Raw genomic sequence first — 22,428 nt, 5'->3', positions numbered from 1 at the left:
GGAAAGTGGAGAATGTTATATACATTGTTGAATCTTTAACTGTTTTCCACAGGAAAAAGCACTGTTTTGCATGCTCAGTCGTGGGTCTTGCTATAAAGGATTCGAAATCTGTTTTGCACGAAACATATTAGTTCCACACACAAAAACAATCTGATATATGAATAAAATGCATATTTATCCTGCACTACAGTAATTGTTGTTTTATTGCAATAATTCAGTTATCTCTTATGCTTAATTACCCATATTAAATATAACAGTGAGGTATTAGGAGAGATTATGCAGGAATTTCCTCTATAATAAGCTAATGTTGTTGATTTACATTGATTTTTACTAAATTAGATAATATTTTGTTATTGTTTTCAATGTAATTAAAATAATAGTAATAATAAGGTAACATTACAGTTGTGGTATCAATCCAATGCAGACATCTGTTTTATTGAACTTAATAATATTTCTCCTTCAGGCATAGGCTCTGATAACTGAATTCCTTTAATTCATTCATCTATGATTGAATTACATGGGATTTTAAGTTGAAGACGCGGTTTAGGCTAAAGCGTTGGTTGCTCTGTAAATGTAACTCTGGAAAACAGACAAATCTATAGTCTACAAATGATATTTCATTTGAGTAAAACCAAGGTAGTCTGTTCTCTAAGCTGAATAGGTTAATATGTTTTCCAGGGCTTAATAAAATGCTTCACGTTTATTTATTTAAATACCATACTGGCATTATTTCAGTTTACCTAGGATAATGTCCTCTGTTCAGTCATTCCACAATGGCCTGACTTATCTGTACTTTTTTAAAAACCCATTAAAAGCTCACAGAGCTATAGTGTCAGATTGTATAACATGTCGGCTCTTGTTTCAGCGACGTACAAAAAAAAAAAAAAAAAAAGAACATAATTTTAAGCATTCTTAAAGCTTTTTGAATTGCATCCAAAGGCTGTCTGTGCTCTGTTTATACACCTCACCGCTGTGTTCCTTTATCTCAGGGTGTTAGTGCATTGATTTCATTGCTTTAAACATGAAAAGAGAGCAAAAGCTTCCGTAAAATTTCACAGATCATCACACACCTTGTGTTTTTTTTTTTTTTCGATCAGTAGACAGGAGTGCCTTTGCTCTGGCTGTGCCTTTGAATAAACAAGGATACACATTTTTCATTTAACAAACGCAGGCCGACAGTATTTGATATAGCACACATAGTATTTGGTCTTCACAATATTGGCTATCTGTTTGTATTGCTTGAGCTGCATGCATCAAGGTGATTTGGTTCGAGAGAAAACTAAAAGTCAGGCCAGCAGGTGGTCAGCTGTCAGACTGCACAATGATGTCCAACCTCCAAGCCCTGCATCCTCTGAATGTTAACTATGTCTTGCGGATTTGGTGTTGATGGTGGAATCCCTGATTGTCGCTAAGGCTAAAACAGATCTGGAGATGGATGGAAACAGTGGGTCTAGAAGGGCTATTTCGTGCTTTTGAAAGCATCTTCATCTACGGTTTCACTCACAGCTCTTGGATCTGTGTACTGAGCGAAGGAAGCAGCACCTCTGCTCTGTGCTGGAATGGACTGAAGGAAAGCACAGTAAGTACGCTAACTGTACGCTATGTGACTTCTGCCAGTGTTCAATCTTACTGCAGTGCACTTTATCCATAAATTTCAGATAAATTAAGCAAGCATTAGGTTTTATTTTTTATTTTTTTACTTTTTTCTACTTTTGCACCCATATAGTGAAATGAAAGAAAGGTAGCAGATGGTTAAATCATTAGTGAAATTTAAGTAAGAAGTGCATTGCAACCATTGCAATCATTGAACATTGACCTCTGACCCCTACAGCAGCTTTCACACACTGACAATGAATGTTTATTTGTATTCTAAGCATCACATCACACTCATGCCCTTACACTAAATTATGTAGAGCTACAGGTCACTATACCAAAAAATAAACTGTGACAGTATTCCTTACCTTTTGGTGGAGTGACCCTTTCAATTCAGGTGTTAAGGTGCTCAGAACTTGGAATGATATTTAACATCAGCTATATAGCTGTAACACAAGCAAAACCACTTATCTGCGTTTTAACAGAATATCCCAAATCATTTGTGGTGTGTACACTTTTTGGTTTTGTGATAGCAGCTGTGCAACTCCAGCCATGAGGGGCGGGAGTGAGTGGAAAATGGCCACGGTGTTCAGGGGTCTTGATTGTCACGCCATGTAGCTGCTCTCACTGGAAGGGAACTGAACACACATCTGAATATTGACAGAACACTTAAAACACTGAACACTTGGCCTGTTTCTTTCAACCAGTTCTCTTCATCCAATTCCTTGGAACCCAACACCTCTCCACCCTGTCCCCCCCGTCCCCTGTTACCCCCCTTGATTTGATGGTTCAGCCCACAAACTTGAGTTCTGAATGTCCTCAGGAAGAGACCACACGGGGAGTTGCGGGGGTGTGCGGTGATGGTGAGGAGTCTACAGGGAGAGCCAGGCGGGAGAGCCCAGGGCCAGCAGGAGCAGCAGCAGGGGCAGTGAATAGGAGGATGAGCCCAGGCAGGGGGCCGCGCTGGGGCTGCAGAGGTCGAACAGGCTCCCCTGGAATCGGATCTTCTTGGAGTCCTCCTTCAGCCTCTCCCATATGCGGCCCACCTCCTCCTGACACTCCGCCAGCGCCGTGGTGGCACAGGAGTGGAACGCCTCCCAGTGGCTGTGGAGACAGCAACACAGTCACTGGGTCGCCCAAAGCGTGTCACCTGAATCTAATCCTGCATGTCACTTAGCATGCAAAGCAGATATAGAATCAGAAAACTGTTTTGGTGAGAAGCCTTTGTTTGTTTGCCGGGTGCTTGCTAGGTGGCTCCATTGTTTGTGTTCATTTGTAATTGTTTTATAATTCATCCTTTCTGCAATCTCTTTGCTCCAAAAAAAAAAACCTGAACAGCATTAGCAACGCTGCACTTGAGCAATATTACTGTAAGCAGCTTGACTCATTATGATTGCACTCCCAGTCCTCTGACTGTTACCCTGCATCGGGTCTCCCCGGCACATTTCTCATCGCATTCAAGCTGAAAGAGGCACTCTGGGGAAATATACCAGCACCAGAATATATATAATAATGGAAAAAAAATACAAACACTCAAGACGCCCTCTGAATTTCATTTAGTGCTGCAGCACGCTCATCAATTATTCAGTTCCTCAATGGCCTGGCGCTGTTCTGCTTCGGCTAACCCCCTCTAAGATTACAGCTGCTGCTGCTCTGGCTCCCCCCTCTCTGTCCTTCACTCTAACACCCTGCTTGGTATTCTGCCCCATAGTTTTTAATTACCTTTTAAATGCTCACGCAGTCACTCCATGCATTGCCTTGGGCGAGGGGAATGACGTTCTCCCCACACGCTTTCCCTGTACTCTCGCTACCCCGAGCTTCTCTTCCAGGCACGTCTGTTTTTAAACGGCCTGTCACGATTCGGTGCCTGAAACTGCATTTCAATATATCTCATTTTGAAAGGCAGAATCCTCTCTCATTGAGGGCACGGGCCAAATTTAATGAACAGGATAGATGGGGCGTTTCAGTCAACTGGATGTCATCTTGCGTTTGTCTGTGGGTGTGCTGTGTTTTCGCGAGAGAAAGGCACTAGCAGCGTAAAGAAGACCAATATTTCGGCACAGTAATAATGGATGATTTGAGAAATTTATTTGTTTTCATGTAGTAATATTTATACATGTTCATAATGTAGATAACATTATGTTCATAACTTTGTATCTTCAGGGTGGAGAGTCAGTGAAGACAGTTTGCATTAACTGGTCTTTATGTGCAATAACTCTGGATAAAAATGTTATTACCCAAGGTGCATTGCAAAAATCACTCTTTTGATCCAGCTTTCTGTTGAATGATTACGATTGGACAGCAACTTTGCATTTTACCACACTTACAGGCACACACACGCACACACACAAACACACACACACGCATGCACAAACATGCACACACATGCACAAGTACGTGCACACACACCCTCCACTGCTTTTCTCACCTGCACACAACCTCCACTCCTTTCTCGGTGTTCTCCTCCTCCTGGTAGTTAGCCATACTCTCTCCAAGCTCCAGCACACAGTCCGAGAAGCCCTTGTAAATGCTCCCACATTTCACCTCGGCCGAAACTCCAGCCACGACCACAAACACTGTGGAATGACGGTAAAAATCAGTAAAGAAGGACAAACATACCACACACCATAACACTGCAAGGTAGAATCGAGATGGACCCCCTCCCCCCTTCATTGTAAAGTGCTTTCAGATCCTTGAAAGGAACTATGATAACCCATTGCACACCCTGCTGAATAGATATATTCATACTCAGGTTGCTATGGTAGTGATACCATCACATGTAATGGATATTACTATGCAGTGTGACAAAAATCACAGACTGATTTGGGAATAACAGCATTGAATAGTATTCATTGAAAACCAGCTCTGAAATAATACAAACCGCAATTAGACCATGTTTACTGTGTTTTTCTGAGTCAGCTGGACATGGCCTATGAATGTATAGCTAAAACAATGACAAACTGATTAAACCCCATTTCAGTTAATGATGGCTTAACTTCATCTGTTGTTTGAAAAATGCGCTTACACTTTAATAAGCATCCAATGTACCTACATGACTACCAGGAATAAATAAGTACCATGTAACTGCTATGTTCCTAGACATTACTGCATGATTTTTTTTAAATTGCATAAACCTTTAGGCTTGCTTGGGTTTTTTTGATTAGGGAATTGGACTCTGGGTAGATTTAAAGTCATTATGGTAGCATTGAGGTTATTCACAACTGAGGACACAGATACTTAGAATTCATACAGTGATTACAATGTAATTACAACGACAAATGGCCTTTTCCCAGCAAGAAGGGAGCAAACATGATATTTATAAATTAGCAACAGTATGAACGTTATTTCTAACAGAAGGTACCTCTACTCCTCATCAGAATGCACTCAGTTAATTGTGTTAAAGACCCTGAGATGCTCGTTAGATGCTCTGTAGGTTTGTGACTAAGTATTGCCTGTGGAAGGGGCTGTGTGGTCTGTAAGGGCTGCGCAGGAATCGAACTGCACCTCTAACAGTCAGCCAATGCGGTAACTGTACTCAATGCAGCAGCTACCAGTGCACCACTGAGTGGCAGTAATAAAAAAAAAAGTCTGTGGTTTCCTCTGGAGAAAGCCCCACCCCTATCTAGTCCTGGAGAAAACAAGAGAGACATTTTGTAAACTGAACACGCAACAAACACTCTTGGTCGGAACATGTAATGGAATTTTTTTTATTTTTTTTCTGCAGAAGGAAACGGCTGAAAGATGTTCAAAGAGAAGCTTCTGGAAGGAGAGGGTCCTCACACCTCCTCCTTGGCGGATGTGAAGGAGTACCCTTCTGTGAATGATGCAGTGACGTGAGATGGCGTGTCGGTGGTATGTGATGAAGTGTGTGTGAAGCGCTGGAGCGTCAGAACATATTCAGAGCAGGCGTTTGTCTGCGCCGTGCATGCAGCGGGGTTTTAAGGTGGAGTTTTCACTTAATTCACACAAAATATGCGGGAAGCAGATTCTCCATCTATCAGACTATTTCCCTATTTGCAGGACTGCTGACACAGAATCACAAACAGACCGGGCTCTCAGACGGATGAGGCGTTGTAAAAAGTAGGTCAGCTCCTCCTTGTTGCCTGAATGAGGAGTGAGAAAAGAAATCTGAACGAACAAAGGATTTTTTTTTCCTCACGGTAAAAAGAGAAAAGAAATCGTTCTCATTTTACCTTGTAGCGCATCACCTTTGATAAAGCTGAACTGCTAAACAGTCGAACTCACGGACACAAACTGGGTGCGTAATCCAATGCACTTTTTCAGCATCAGTGCAACATTGGACTGTTCTGTTTCCCTATCAAAGACGCTAAGGACACAGTGATCTGAAATGTCAGTGATGGCCACCGTCTGCTCCATTCCCTGAGGAACGCTCTGTACTGTAGCAATGGCCTCTGTTTAATTTGTACCCCTTTGCAGAGCCAGTACACCATAAAATCTTTTTCTTGTCCACTCCCTACTGCAACAGGCAAGCTGAGCATATACTGTTCTTGTGACTCTTCTGAGATCAGAACAGCTTTAACAAACTATTACAAAGTGTAGCACTCTGTGCTTCCCAAAAAGGGGAACAGCATGGGCTGGGATGTCTTTCAGCTTCTGCTGTACCAAGGACATACTGTGACAATACCTACAGTATTCAAGCCTATGGGTAATATGTGACTAAATATAGCTTTAGTATCAGAAGATAGCAGACACTTGAATTCTGAATTCTTCAGAAAAGAAGTGATATCAGTTGTGACATGGACATGCTTAACGATGTACCACACACCCTACTGTCAAACCCTTCCTTCATTATAGCAAGCAACATTCATTTTGCAGTTAAACTCTAAAGGCCACCATACAATGAGCACAAGGTTACTTGCACGGCATCCTCTATGGTTTTCCCTTCGTCTGTAATTTTAACTGACCTTAATTAATCTCCTTGACAATTTTAACCAATTCAAGTTCAAAAAAGCCCCCATCCCTTTGAAAGGTGCAATTGTTTTATCATGCAATAGGTAATACGCATGAGGTAATTTACCCATTGCATTAAGTGTAATCACATATCCTGTTAAAACAAAATATATTAAGGAAAAAACACGATATTTTCCGGAACCTCCTCTCTAACTTCACAACACAAGCAGCCAGCCTTGTGCTGCATTTCACCTCCAAGAGAACACTGCGACAGAGAGGACAACACCCTCATCTGATTTATTACAAAACAGCACGTAAGCTATACCTTCCAGTTTGAAGCAAATAATCTGGACACACGTTCTTGAATGAAACAAATTCAGAAAGATGGGCCACGCACAGACAAACAGGGACGGGTGTGTTAAGTGAGTTGTGTAGCCAGTTTCCACTGATGCACCTGGGCTGATTGTGTGCCTGCAAAGCTGGGAGTGGTGGGGCAGGAGTACAGGGGGAAGCTCATGCCTTTTTGTGGCTGCTGCCGATCTGGTTTGCTGTTTCCCTGTGAGCAGCCCCCCCCCCCCCCCCCCCCCCCCAGACCTGAAGTGCTGCTGACCACAGAAAATCTTTAGAGTTGAACTTTACTGGTACTGCCTAATCTCACCTATATTACATTTGTCTGTACACAAAGAGTGAGGTTTTGAGGTTGCTCATTAGCTCAAAAAGAAAAGGAAGAAACACCAGTGCATGTGTTTTGGTTATTCCTGTACCTGAAAAACACAACCAAAAGACTGCGATGAATGATTCTGATGGTATTCTGATCCAGGGTGTGGCTCAGGATTTAAAATATAAGCAGGAACTATCGAAGATGCAGTATGTTGAAAAGGTCATGTGAACTACATACATGGAAGTTAGTGCTGAAGAAGACTCTCTGGCTATGGTATTTTGCACAGGATAAACATGCTCAATTCTGCATGACACACCTGCGCTTTGGGCCATCATATCACCATATTTATGCTTGGCCAACCTATTGATGGCTTAGGTCAATTTGCTGTAGAAACCCCATTTGCTGGCCTCTGGTATTGCTGACCTACAGCAAGGACAGGTCTGTGCAAACAAGGCTATGTACACATAACAGGAATACTCACTTTACATTTACCTGGGAAACAACTTCAAAAAAATCAAACATGATGTTAAATGTCAGTTTCTGTAAAAACAGTGGGATTTCGATTTCTCGTGTCAGAGTGCTAATGACACTAAAAATCATGTCCACATCTGAGGAAGCTCATACAAGAGAAGTGTAGGAGAAAATATGTAACTCCCACACACTGCAGCTTGCATGTATAGATTTGCATAGCTGACGCTTTTATAGAGAGCAACCTACATAGCTTACATATCAGTTTATACAATTAATCATCAATATGCTTCACTAGCTTTATTTGATGCCTTATATACTGCAAACCTACTCTATTTGTAAAAAAAAAAAAAAAAATGAAAATGAAGATTATAGAAGAATATATATTCTCATTGCACATTTAGATGTTTTATTTATTATTAATTGTTATTGTTGTTAAGTTACACAATTTTCTTAAAGTGTTTCAGTGGCTGTCTGTAAAATGGAAGACATCCTTTTCAGACAGAAGCTTTTACAAGCTTTTAAGAGCCGTTGGACATAATGATACTCTACCACACCCAACATAGTCATAAACCACTTCCAGCTATGTACCGAAGGAAGGAAGAGCACGGCAATAAAAAGCATTTAGCTCCAAGGACTATGATGACATGCTGCCCCAATTAAAACATTGATTAATGGTCACATGTTCAGTTGCACAAAGCCAGAAAATTGAATTCCATCCTTAATTGCTCTCCGTACACCAGACAACGAAAAGAACTGATCGTGTTAATGTGTGGTTGCTTAGTAACACCCCCATGTCACTCCCAATTTTTCAGTGGCTGCCGCAGGTATTTTAGGACTGTGGCAGTTAAGTTCATTGATATGACTGATGGAAAAAATTTCCATCAGTCACATCAATGATAGTTTGGTAGTTTCTTTCCACGGTGGCAAAATATTACTCATTTTACTATGATGATTTCCAGCTTCTCACTGATAGGGCAAAGGCTGTTACCTGACTTGTTGGTGGTATTGGCGATAGAGGCCTTATGTCTGGGTGTGAATAAATCACTGACTGCTCGTGGCTCAGCTGTCAGACCGGAGCACCCTGGGGTTTAATGAAGCCTGTTCTACACCAGCTGGTACCGGAGCTCCGGTGACCTCGCCTCTCCCAGGGGGTACAGAGCACCAGCGTTCTGCTATGTGCCACCCCCGCAACCCCCCGCTCCCCGGCACACATCTCAGAGCACCACCCTGCTTCAGCTGCTGTCATCTGCCAGTTTAGTCTCTGTCTTTTCAGATTGCCCTGCTGACTGATTTCACCGATAATTCCACTCATACCTCTGCAAATATTCAATTATTCTGATTGGTGGTGGTGGTGGTGGTGGTGGAGGGGGCGGGGGGGGGCTCATTCGAAACTCAGGGCAGTTTGCCCATTGGGACTGCCAATCACTCCTTTAGTTGCACAGTAAGTGTTTCTCATGAAACATTGCTGTTAAGAATTAGTAGCAACAAGCTATAATAAAAAACAAATCAACATTCCATACTGTAAGAATAAAAAAACTACCCTGCATTCAAGTTGTTGTCTTTTGGTCAAATCTTGATAAAATACATAAATATATATAAATGGAGTAAATTCTACTCAATCATTAAGTAATCTCACTTTATTCTCTCAGTATTCCAAAACAAAAAACAGCAAACATTTATATATAATCACAATAATAATAGAAACAATAGTAATGTGACATACCATTTGTTTAAAAGGACAAAATGGGAGTGATAAATTTGCAATTCCCTTCAACAGATTGAGCTATACAGGTAAAGGATCAGCGAGCCTTATGGTCTAAATCTATTGCTGGGCTACGATTTGTTCACAATGTCATTACAATTGTTATTAAAGACAAGGGGGGAGGTGCTCGACATATGTATGTTCGTAAGTGCTGCAACGATAATTGAGTAAGTGGAGGGAACCATATTGCGCGGAAAACACGGGTGGAAGGCGCTAAATTAAGGATGACCAGCTGCGGACAAGCTAATGTTGTCAGTAATTTGACACGGAAAGTCCCGTGGGAACGGAAGGCAGGGACCACGGGCCCAGGCAACGAACAAAACCCAGAAAATCCCTCCCGTGCCATATGTCCTCCCTTTTTACTAAAGAGGCACCTCTTACCGGGGCCGCCTTAATTGAGACCTCGCCCGGCTGCTTTAGTTGCGTTCCAAGCCACGGGGTATCACGGCACAGACTGACGCGAGAAATGCACGTCTCTTTCAGGAGAAAAATGCAAATACGTTTTTGTTCATGTATCATACACAGTTTGTGTCGTTAGAACATGGGGGTCTGCACTTGCAAGTATAAGAGTATGTTGGGTAAAAAATAAATAAAAATGAAAATATTACCAAAACCATACATTGTTAATTACAATGTATAAGGCGGCTGCTGTTGCACTTTTGCTTGAATATTTTATGCTGTTTTAAAATGTATGATTTCACTGATTACACGCTAAGGAACTAGGGGTGACTTTAATGTTTTGCACTAGAACAGGCAGCCTATGTATATAATCAAAAAAAAAAAAAGAATTTGGCTTGTATAAAATTTGAACAGGATACAAGATGCTTGGGGGACTACTTCTGAGAGAAACAGTCGTTTTAACACGTTAATCCAATCCGAAATGCACGTATTCTGCAAAAGGACGAAGTCTGGTGTGTGCATAATATTTTATCTTGCAATGTAAGAGAGAGTTCCACTGGTTTCGTGTAAATTAATTTCAGATTTAAACTATTTAAGGACAAAGGGATTCTTTTTCTTCTTTAAACTGAAATTAGTTTAGCTAATTTCTTAAAATATGAAGACCAACATTTTGTACTAGTAGTACTATTAATAATATCATTACAATGGTATTATTTTTTTTTTCTGGTAGTAGCGCTAAATACATAGTAACATATATATTTTTCATACAGACATTTGTACAAACAGAAAAACAGTTTAGTATAAAAAATAAGATTTAGCTAAAAACTAAAAAAAGAAAAAATCTCCGGACGTTTGCCTAATTAAATATTTAACATCTTACCGTCGCCGTTTTCATTGACATCTGTGGGGCTAATGAATACAAATGTGTGGCAGGCCCTGTTGAAGACTACACAAATTGATCCCTCCGTTATATGTCTTCGTGACCGAATGTCGTCTGGTGTGAAGTGTGCGTTTTCATAATATATCTTGTATATTTATTATTATTACTATTATTGTTGTTATTATTATTAAAAACAACAATTATTTAAAATACACAAGATGCACCCCCATCCAAACGAATACATGTGCCAGAGGTTCTGTGAAACTACACGGCCCTTAGTTCTTTCATATATTTTCTATGCCATTAAAAACACTATGCAGTTATGATGAATCACTTTATAATAATTTCACAGACACATATTTTAAATTCACATAAAATTTTATCATTTCGTTACACCATTCGTTAAATTTGTGGTCTTTGTTTCAGAATAGCTCGTTCTCATTACCGCTTAATAGACCACCTATTATTGCATTTTCGTGCTTTTTCTTCTTCTTGAATAAAAAAAATACAATTCTTTTTATTGTTTTATTGAACCACACATCCAATCATATTATTAACATTTTTACAACGATTAAATTATTTTTTCTTAAAATACACGAACATGGTCCACATACATAAATGCATACATAAATAGACAGAGGCAAGCATGTATCTTTAGCCAGCCAGAGTATTGAACACGGCATCATGTATTTGTGGATTTCAATTATTCCGATTGTGTTGTCGTGCACGTGGTGTCATGCCCACGTTGTCAGTACAGTGTCCAAGGGGCGAGTCCTCAAAAGACCTTTACTGGTCGAATATGCACCCAAAGGCGAATTTGATCATTTAGGTGCATTAAGGTACATATGCGTGGAAACAGAGATGGTTTCGATACGATCCCCTGCTTGAAGCAATTTAATAGCCCAATTCATTAACATTCTTCCACAAATAAAGATGATTTGTGTATATTCGTTTCTCCCGATAAAGTAACAGCCTATTTTAAGAACACGGCCTATTTTCATATCTCTCTGCTATTTACAGCTCTGCTCTTTACAGCTCAACACCATTTCAAACGGAAAACGGAAAGCCCACGTTTTCGTTAATTGCAAAATGTTAATGCAAGTAAAACGTTGCCTCTTACCTAATATAATGATTGCACTTGATGTTGAGGTCCCCGTCGTCGTCAGTCCCATATCCTTTTTATTTAAACCCAAGGGAGGGTGCAGGGTTCCATCTCAGGGAATTTAGCAGAACCGATCATCATTCGAAATCAAAGCTGAATTAAATTAGGAATCAGCAATAAGAATGTAACGTAATGTTCACAGGTGCAAAGTGCTGCCAACTGAAGCTACATTACACGGTACCGACAAAGGAATTCTGTGCGAAATTCTTCGTTCCATTCTCTACCCTTCCTTGGCCATGTGATCCTTCTTTTGGCGCACTTTGACGCGACAGTTTGTGCGCATTCGATTACTTTCCACACCTTACTGTGGTGCCACGCTAGCAACACGTTTGTGTCATCCCTCATTTGTTGACAATAATGCAGATGTACGGATGTGATGTTGCGCACACTTGAAGCGTTTGGTTCTGTTTGGTGTATACGCTAATTTCCGACATCTGATGCAATACAGTATCCTAATACATTACCGTTCAATGCCTTTGACCTTTTAATGCAACCTATTCGTAAATATTTGATGTTAAACATTACAATCCCCCGTCTGTCTTAAATCGCGTTCTTCTTTTCCTCCTTTTCTCACACAAGGTTTATAGTAAGCGGTGTCAGGATTATCTTCAGCTCACATTTTAGTGTTTCCCAGTGCTACAATTTGCAGCAATATCATGGTCTCCCCCCCTCTCTCTCTCGCTCCCCCCCCCCCCCCCTCACTCTCTCTCTCCATCCCTCCACTCCCCTTTCTCTCTCCCTCCTTCCCCGTTGGCAAGAATTACATCATCTCTGTATATATTGCCAACGCTTATCGAGCTGAAGTCAAGGACTGCATAGACATTGAAAACCATTATGCTGTAGCCACTGTGCTGGATGATGGTAGCCCCCCCAAGAACAAAACATTTTTTAGACTGATTATGAAGATACCTTTTTTTAGTCTGCACCTACTGGTTGTTTTCCCCATTATTTCAATTTTCAATTCAGGGACATTTGTGAACACTGCAGTTATTTATTTATTAATTTCTTCTGCGAGAGTAGTCTCTTTTCAGAAAATGTCTCTGTATCCATCTCCTTTCCTTTTTTTTCTGGGGGGGGGGGGGGGGGGGGATCAAAAGACAGAGCGACTTCTGATTTTTTTTTTCGGTCCTGTGCTTCCCTGTGGCAGTCTGAGATTGATCCCTTGGAGATTTTAATAATTTATCTCATCATCATGCCAGAACAAACACTGCTGTGATGGGATGCCTCCTCTTTCGCTCGCCCACCATTTTGGCTCAGATGTGTGGCACAAAGAGGAGCTTAGCAGCCACACACAGTATCATAGGAGTGAAGTCTGTCCACGTTTTCTCCCTCTGTCAGTCATCTTGCACCACCTTTACCCTGTCAATATGGGGCCACTGTGTGGGACCCCCACACGCCTTTTTTTTGTATTTTATTTTAGAAAGCCCTATAAAAGAACAGATGCTCCAGTCTGCTATTCAAAAAATGGAATTTCAGACAAAATAGGTTTTACTTTTTGATCATTCCTACTTTCAAAAATAATATTTTACACTTATATCTATCAATCCATGCAAATAATATTACAGCAGAAGATTTTAATTTGATGTTAAAATAATTTAGCTGTTTAACGTTGAAGACCTGGCCATACTTTGACGTGTACATTTACAGTTATCTTTAAGTTATTCTTGTTCAATTATGTGTGCTCACAATTGATGTGTGTTGTTTATTATACTGAAACTGGCACAATAATCACCATAGCTCATAATTTAAATCCACCAAGGCTTCAAAAGACTTTCAAACGTTTTCAATTTGAGTGCTATGAGTGCTAAAAGTTTAATTAATTTGTAATAATTAAGCCATCTGTTAATTACTTTTAATGTATTAATGAACAGCCTATGTGACTGACTAAACTCAAATTTAATTAGTAATTTCTCAAAGGGAAACTTTTACATTTCTCTTATTCAGATTCTTTTTTTTTTACCAAAATAAATATACAAAATACATTTATATTTAATTTATACACATATATTATTTGCTTATTTTTACCCTGTCTGAGCTGATGGGTAATTTAAGATGCAGAAACACATCCAAAGATCTAGAAATCGACCCTGTGCATAAGAGAGCCTCAATGGGCAGGCTACAGGGATTCTATGTCTCCACCCAGTGGACACACCATAGAAAAACAGCTGTCGACTTACACGGAAGCCAGGCATTCTTGAGCTATTGCCAGACAGGCGTTACAAATGCAGCATTTCGTTTTAGTGTCCCAGAACAATTCATTCAAATATTAGTGAACTGTCACTGTTTTGTTCGATTTGTGATGGAGAACTCATACAAAAACTTTTCTTTTATAGTCAGCCTGGTCTCTATAGGTCTAACAGCCCTTTGTTTGTCAATGCTTGATATAATATGCAACTACGTGGGCAGCCTGATGGACAGCCAGTCTCTAAGAGTAAGCCATTTTTTGTAGTATTTTTCTTTTTTTCATTATTCTGCCTTATGTACTTACTGCATCCCCCCCATGATATTTACAGCTACACATATGGAACTTGCTGCAAATATTTAAACTTTGCATACACAGGATTGAACATATTATTTGATTACATAATGTACTTTGATAACTGCCTAAACATTCCTTTGCCAAAACATACTTCACTACACCACACCACACAAAACTATACTAACCTTTCCATGCATACACTACCCTCTCTCTAATGCTATAATTCAGTATTATGTACTGTATGTTCCTATCTAATCCACTCTACTCTACAATACTAGATCTATCATTACATAACTGCTTCTTTCATAATAATTGTGTAAAATGTGTGCCAACTTCGGTGGAATTGTTTCATAAGCCTTAAAAATCAATGTTAATTTAAATCTGAGATAATGTACAGATACTACTGATGCAGCAAATTACTAAACACAAAACTCTTCATTCAAATGAGAAGATTTAAAAATGCTTTCAAATAAACATACTGCCAAACGACATATGAATGCTAATACCAAAATCCCTCCTGTCTCACTGTGTGAGTGAGGGGAAGCTGACCTGACAGTTCTGAATAGTTCTGTAGTCAGGTACACCTACCTTAATTCATTGAAAACTGAGGGTGAAGACCTCCTACAGTTGAATGTGGTCAGTGAGTAAATGGCACAAGAGGAATGTGACCCAAAGAAATCATACATTCAGAATACACTGTTCTGCCCCCGCCCCAGCTTAATCGTATTTAAGGCTATCGCCACTGAAAGCAACCATTTAAACTTACTGTATACCAACAAATGAGCCATGTCTATCCTGTATCATATAAAGGCCTTTTTAAATACTTGTTCATAGACATGCACAACAGCACAGGATTTAGCCCAGACTGTAATTGTTTAATGTTTCTGGCAACATCACTGCAATGTTGAAAGGGCCTTTCAGGGAAAAAAATAACTGGCACCGAATCATTTCACTCCAGTCACAAGTGAAGGTATGCCAGCCACCGACATCCAACCGTTAGTGTTACAATTATGCATTCATTCTTTTGCCCATACCAGAATGCCTCAGAATAAAGAAAGCAAAACACTGCCCCCTTTGCAAATCAGTGCCCTCTGATAGTCAAGTGTCTCTCCGCTACATGCTGCCATCTGTTGCTTTTGGTGCATCGAAAGGCATTAGGTGCATGCACTTCTGTCATCGGGATTCTGGAAAGTTCCATTCTGAAGGGCACAAGCACAGAATGAATGGAGATGTAACCTCCTAAATTAAATACGTGTGATGATGCATGTAAGTGAAATAGTGTGTGTGTGCGTGTGTGTGTGTGTGTGAGAGAGTGAGAGAGAGAGAGCTGCCTTTGGAGTAAGTGTCTTTCATAAGTCTATGGCTCTGCTCCAGATCAAAAGCATGCGTTTCAGCCTTAACTCAGAATGGTCAGTCAAAACAGCATACATATCAACAGGCCTTTTAGGTCAAAATTTTGTTCATCCCTGCTATTCTTACCATGGGAAGTACCACATAAATTACCTGCATGTCAATCAAAATTATAAAAATTAGAAAATTTTACAAACAATCTAAAAGAGACCCCCCTGCTTTGGTAGGGTTACTAGTACTTTACTTACTAGTACCAAACATTACAAAAAAAACCTCTGCCAATATTTTAAAAATCAAATAACTTCAATTTTCCCCATTTGGCAGCATAATAGTCTCTGACCAGACGGTAAAGAAAAACATGAAAAGTGATTAAAACATGGGTCTGTTTGACTTGGACATACTGTACCAATTAAATGCTCAATCAAACATACCTAATTTATCAAGCCTGTGTTTCCTGAAGACATAACTAAATAAAAACAATCATGAATTCTTGCTGAAAAAAAAATTATCATTATTCATGGCTACCAGTGTCCAACATTAGTGGCATTTCACCCCCCAGGAGGCATGAGCGAATGTCACAGACACCACAGCTTTTTGTTCTGGAACCTTCTGTGGCGAACTGTTAGGCTTTCAGAGCTGGGGCAGATTTCAGAGTTCTTGGGCAGGTAGCGTTGGGCGGTGGTGTTGAGCTGAGGTGGGCCCTGAGCGCTGCTCTGACCTCACAGTTGGGGATGGTCACATTGGGAGGTTTACTGGTCAGTGCCGGCTGCTCTCTTGGTGCGCTTCCTGGGTGAAGCTTTCGGGGAGGCTTTGTCTGTAAAGAAAGGGAGAGGCAAGATTACAAGACCATTGAGGGGACTAAATCACTTAAGGCATACAGACTATGCTCAACCATTTTTGCTGAAATTAAATGGACACAAAAAAAAAACAAATTTGTTTATATGCAATAGCACTGATTAAACACTAGAAATATCAACAATCACATGGGTGTAAAAGGCTGTGCCCCTGTATGGACTGATACATGTGTGTATCAAAAGCTGTGCTCCTGTGTGGACCGATACATGTGTGTATCAAAAGCTGTGCTCCTGTATGGACCGATACATGTGTGTACAAAAAGCTGTGCTCCTGTATGGACTGATACATGTGTGTATCAAAAGCTGTGCTCCTGTGTGGGTCGATACATGTGTGTATGAAAAGCTGTGCTCCTGTATGGACCGATACATGTGTGTATGAAAAGCTGTGCTTCTGTGTGGGTCGATACATGTGTGTATACAAAGCTGTGCTCCTGTATGGACTGATACACGTGTGTATAAAAAGCTGTGCTCCTGTGTGGACCGATACATGTGTGTATGAAAAGCTGTGCTCCTGTGTGGGTCGATACATGTGTGTATACAAAGCTGTGCTCCTGTATGGACCGATACACGTGTGTATACAAAGCTGTGCTCCTGTATGGACTGATACACGTGTGTATAAAAAGCTGTGTGTATGGATTGAGACATAAATGTAAGAGCCTGCTGAAGGAGTTGCACTCACTCATGGCATTGAGGGTCTCCTGGGGGATCCAGCTGATGTCCACATCATTCAGACCACCGGTTCCTGTCTCTACCTTCACCGGCACTCTCTTCCTCTGCGCCACCAAGCAACAAGGGCTATTATGCTATTTATTGATTCCTCCAAGCCATCTTACATATTATGCACATGAATTTTCTAGTTTAAAAAAATCGCTACAAAACACTGCTGGCCAACAAGTGCTTTTCTCCAGTATATCATTGATCTGAAAAGCGAGCTCATGGGTATTTCCTTTAAATATCTGTCAGTCAAAACCCCCTCAGACTCCAACAGGCCTATAGCTCTCCCCGCTACCCAAACCTCAGAAAGGTGATCAATTCTCAGATTCATACCGTTCGAGATTCCAGCACCTGGTAGATGCCAAACAACAGCAGAAAGACCAGTCCAGCAAGGAACACATACATAAACATCCTACAGGAGAGCATAAGACGACCGTTATTCAGCACATTAACACTCTGTCAACACCTACCAACAATTCTAAACACTGGAAATGTGAGGAAAAACACTGCTACATTTACAAATTAATGACAAAAGTCAAACGCCCAAAGGTTAACGTGCAGTTACAGAAAACAAAAACAGGAAATGGGTAAGCACAAGCCAATGAGCAGAGCGCAGAGTTTACAGAGGGAACGTGTCTTACGTTTCTCCATCAAGTCCCTCATCCAGCTCGCTGATGGTGACGGTCTGGTTGTATATGGCATTCTGGAAAACACTACCCTGCAATGCAGGAAACAAACGATTAGTGACTGGGTGCACAGCTGTAACAGGAGCCTTTAAGAGATTCTGCACACAAATGTGTGGCACTTTACATTACATTACATTCATTTTGCAGATGCCCTTGTCCAGAGCAGCTTCCAGCACCACAGAACATAAGTGTTTCCATTCAAGTTGAGCAACAGTGTCAGGCCAGGTTCCCAGAGCAGTCAGCATAACACTATTCAAGCCCTACCACAAGTTAACTTGTGTAATCTGACTAGGCAATCAAAGCCAAGTATATTACCATACATCAGTCAGTAGAACACCACTAGAATCCAAAATACATCACAATACAACACGTAAAATAAACAGCAGGTACTAGGGGTAGCAGGTGTTAGGGGGCAGAGACTGAGGTGGGTCTTTCCAGAACTTGCCAGAGGAAGGCATCTGAAAGACACAATTCATTGTGACATCACAGCACTCACCTCACTGTCCTGGTAATTGAGCAGGATGACCAGTCCGAAAGGGCGGCCAGCCATTGGCTGTGCAGGGATGAAGGAGTACTCAAAGGAGGCCTGTCTCTGGGGCTGGACCACGGTGCTCAAGGGCAGGGCTGTGAACTACAGGACACACCAACGTACACAAAAGGCAAATCAGAACATCTGAATCCAGAGGACAGAAAATAAAGACAGAAATGTAACTCTTTCTGAAGGGAATCAATGCAAAAATCATTTGCTTTGGAGCAAGAGTCACTGTAGAGGCCAGGCCTATTTGTTGGACCGCAAAGCACACTCTTTTTCCAATGCCACATACTTCAAGATACCTTGAACAGAAATGTGTATTTGTGCCTTTACCATTGTATAGTCTTTGTACTTGAACAAAAAAATACAGCACAAACAAAATCATTCAGGGACACATGTCTGTTTATAACAAATATTAGCAATAACATAACACTTTAGTCACAAAGTTGTTGTAAAGTAGCATATTACAGGTGATCCTCAGAGTTTGAAATTACTGGCTACTGGAAACAATGCATTTTAACTGTGCACAATGAAAGTAATTTTTGACACAGGGCCAAAACTTTTTTTAGAGAAATTTGTTGTTCATTCAGACTAATGAATAACATACAACAGACGACATTTACCCCTGAATACATCAAATAAGGAATGCTGCTTTAGCTGTTATTTTTCTATCATTTGTATATTTCACTGTGGCAAGAAGGGCAATAAAAACAGTTTTATTCAAAATTCTTTCTGTACGATTGACATTATGACACCAAGGAAACTGAAACTGCACTAACCTTATTATTCTGTAAATATTATGTAGTTAATTAAGATGATAATACATAGCGTTGTGTAGCCTATTTGAATAATAAGGATACAATTTCAACAGGTCACACGTGATTTTTGTGAACAACAAATAGGCTGATGAGTATTTACTTGAAAAGCAGGGAGAGGGTAAAGAGGTGAAAAATCAATAATAGTCTGCAAAAGATATGACCTACATTTATTCCAGCATTTCTATCACCAACAAATGGTTCTACAAAAGTACAAGAACAGCTAATGTGCTGGCCCAATAACACACAACTTAAAAAATAACATACTTATATTCCTCTAAATCGGTTTGATTTGAAATCCAGTTTTGACTGATGATGATAATGAAGTTAGACCCTGAGCCACACTCAGAACATACATTACTCAACACCGATAACACATCTCCCAAACCAAAGTCCACCAGTAACAATTCATTTATGTAAGCACTGATTATCCTATTGTGCTTCCTCACCACAACTGGGCAATTCATGGCTAAGCTCAGCTGTGTGTGATTTGCATTTAATTATTTCTTAAAGAATTTTCTTCAATTTGCAAATATGTTTGCGTGATGCCACCTTGCCAAGGGCTACCTCTCTGCTGTATCAAAAAATAAAATATTATGTACTAAATTGCATCAACAGAACCACTTATTTTGCAGACACATAGAACAGTCCTTGTGTGTCAGTGATTTTACATAATATTTCTGTCAATTTCAGAGTTTTTGCTTTGCAAATGTTTTCAACAAAACACATCATATATTTCACTGTACTGCCACACTTGTTTCGCACACGAGAGAGAAGACTGTGCTCTCCTCTCTGTATTTATATACATGATTTAAAGCCATTAAGTTTACATGTAAACAGCATCAGTGTGACTTACGTTCTGAATGTAAAACTGGTAGTCCTGTGGGTAACGGAAGGAGGCCTCCAGTGACCGGACAATGAAGTCCTGACTTCCTTTATTGGTGAAACCCACCAGGAACTTCACAATTTCATTGGCTGGGAACTCTGGCAAATGAATTTGAGTACAGTTATTACACGCACCCTCTTTTGAATTCAGCAGATCTGTTTATTATTCATGAAAAGACCCCTGGTCATCAGGGACAGCTGTCATTTTTCCTGACATGTGCAAGTACAGAACATTTTGAGGCATCAGATTTGTGGCTGGGTTTCAGAAAAATGCCAAAAAAGAAAAGGAGTCCTACCTTCCCCAGTGACAAAAATGATCGTGGTGTCCGCATCAGGGTGAGAGGTCACATCTGTTCCCGTTGAATCCTCATCGGCATCATCATCTGTGTCCTGCAAAGAGAAACGCTGGGTCACACTCACCTTCCTCACAGTGAAACAGGCACAATGCAATCCAGTCAATGACAGACTGACTGACTGACACATGGCTGTTATTACCAGTAAATTTAATGCTGCACATTGCTGACTGTGACTTTACTTCTATAATGTAGCATCACTGGTCACTGTTCCTTTGGTCTTTTACCAAGTTAATTCCACCTACTGAGTCTGAGACTTGGGCCTCGTCAGCCAACACCTCCTCTTCATCCTCCTCTTCGTCCTCAACGGACGAATCTGGGATGTGATCCTCCAAGGGGTCACTCTGAGCTGACACCCTCCCTACAGCAGAGCGGAGAGTCAGACATCCATACTCCTTCATAATGGGAACATACTGCTGAAGGAATCTGTAACTGGTGCATTCAGTAGGCATAAACTAATGACGAAAAAAAGCACAAAACCTTACAAAATAAGTTTGAACATTTCTTGATTAAAGGTCGTTTTGTTAATTGAGATTTGAGTAAAAGGACCTGTTGATTTTTTTTTTAATCTAAGAAAATATGCTGCCCTATCTTCATTGGTGATGAGCAAGCAGTTTCAATGGAAATTTCAGGCCATCAACAAAATGCATAGCCACCAATATCAGTGTGTAATCCACGTGCAGTCAATCATTAACATTAACGTGTCGTTTTAAAATCTGGTTTGTATTTGCGCTGCTGTTCAGCTGAGTTCATTCCTTTACACTATCCGTTAATAATAAATGCAATAAACGTAAGCAATAGAGGTGTAAAGAGAAACTTGTCAATATCACGGACTGATAATATTTCCTATTACGCCTATATCTATTAATATGCTGTACTGGAAGCGAAAACCCGCGTAGGTGGTGTGCAAAACAGTACAAACGCAAACCCACGTTATACAGCTGTGCTATGCGTCTCGGCATGAGAGCCCTCCGCTAAACCCTTAGGACACGTCACCAAAGCTCGCTATATGGGAACTACGAGCATGCACTGCGAGACAAACTCATGGCGTAAAATCTTCAACGTTCAATGAAGTTGCATTCAAACTTTTTAGAGGGTTAAATCCTAGGACCCATTCTTTATCGAAATATTATTCTTTTTCATATTTTACACTCTACTAGGACGGTTCATCTAAGGCAATCCGTTAGCATCTGTGTGGAACTAAACGCAAAGCTATGAAAGATATTCGATTCAAGAGTAAAAGACAGCGTCAAACTTGTCAGCGATATAGAACATAAATTCAAAGATCAATCTGCAAACACTAGCTTACATCACATACACTGCATATTGTTTTGGCTTCGTTAAAGAAAACGAATTATCAAGAGTATAAAGCAACTAACTTTCCAAACATATACCCAGTGTCTTTCGCCAGGTAACTAGGAACTATTAATCGTCATTTCAAACTCTAGCGTACGATCAGATGCAGAGAATTCGACGTGGAACGCAATTTACCCTAAATGCAAAGAAATCCAAGTAGTTTTTAAGGACAATTGAACCAGATGTGCCACGTCGGTATAGTACCAAGTTAACAGCCTTACAGCTGTTGATAAAGTTGCACTGTCTGGGCGTAATCGAAAATAAACGACAGAAAAGCAATGTTTCTTACCGACTGAAATCAGCGTACATGGAAAAGCAATAAGAAAAAGCAAAAAGAGTTTTGGTCCAACATTAAACATTTTACAGCCGTATAGGTTTTGCCTTGCTCCAAGTCAACAGTCAGCGTAGAAAAGACCTAGGAATTGAGGGGTGGGAGAAAGAAACTTAAAACACGCCCCGTCGCGTCATATTGCGCAATGGACCAAACTCTTCAAACTTGCAGAAACACAGAATTTGACGCGCGATGCCGGGGTCGCTCTCAGGAAGAGGAGTTGTATCGTCATAA

General features: G+C 40.4%; 2 protein-coding genes across 2 annotated transcripts; both read right to left on the bottom strand.

Moving 5' to 3' along the window:
- Nucleotides 1-1,684: 1,684 nt before the first annotated feature.
- On the bottom strand, nucleotides 1,685-12,501 carry LOC118779509 (neuritin-like). The gene is made up of 3 exons (XM_036531656.1): nucleotides 11,798-12,501; nucleotides 4,022-4,169; nucleotides 1,685-2,697 (listed from the first exon to the last, which is right to left on the bottom strand). The coding sequence occupies exons 1-3, from the start codon at nucleotides 11,847-11,849 to the stop codon at nucleotides 2,466-2,468; spliced, it is 432 nt and encodes a 143-aa protein (XP_036387549.1). The 5' UTR covers nucleotides 11,850-12,501; the 3' UTR covers nucleotides 1,685-2,465.
- A 2,671-nt stretch (nucleotides 12,502-15,172) lies between these two features.
- On the bottom strand, nucleotides 15,173-22,262 carry LOC118779304 (translocon-associated protein subunit alpha-like). Its single transcript, XM_036531347.1, has 9 exons — nucleotides 22,153-22,262; nucleotides 20,753-20,868; nucleotides 20,451-20,544; nucleotides 20,126-20,253; nucleotides 18,419-18,553; nucleotides 17,878-17,954; nucleotides 17,570-17,648; nucleotides 17,202-17,295; nucleotides 15,173-16,482 (listed from the first exon to the last, which is right to left on the bottom strand). Exons 1-9 carry the CDS (start codon nucleotides 22,220-22,222, stop codon nucleotides 16,418-16,420), a joined length of 858 nt encoding a protein of 285 aa, XP_036387240.1. The 5' UTR covers nucleotides 22,223-22,262; the 3' UTR covers nucleotides 15,173-16,417.
- Between the last annotated feature and the right edge of the window lie 166 nt (nucleotides 22,263-22,428).

Source organism: Megalops cyprinoides, chromosome 6 (genome assembly GCF_013368585.1).
Source record: "Megalops cyprinoides isolate fMegCyp1 chromosome 6, fMegCyp1.pri, whole genome shotgun sequence".
Classification (NCBI taxonomy): domain Eukaryota; kingdom Metazoa; phylum Chordata; class Actinopteri; order Elopiformes; family Megalopidae; genus Megalops; species Megalops cyprinoides.
Note: the sequence above shows the minus strand (reverse complement) of the source record. Positions and strands in the feature narration are given on the sequence as shown.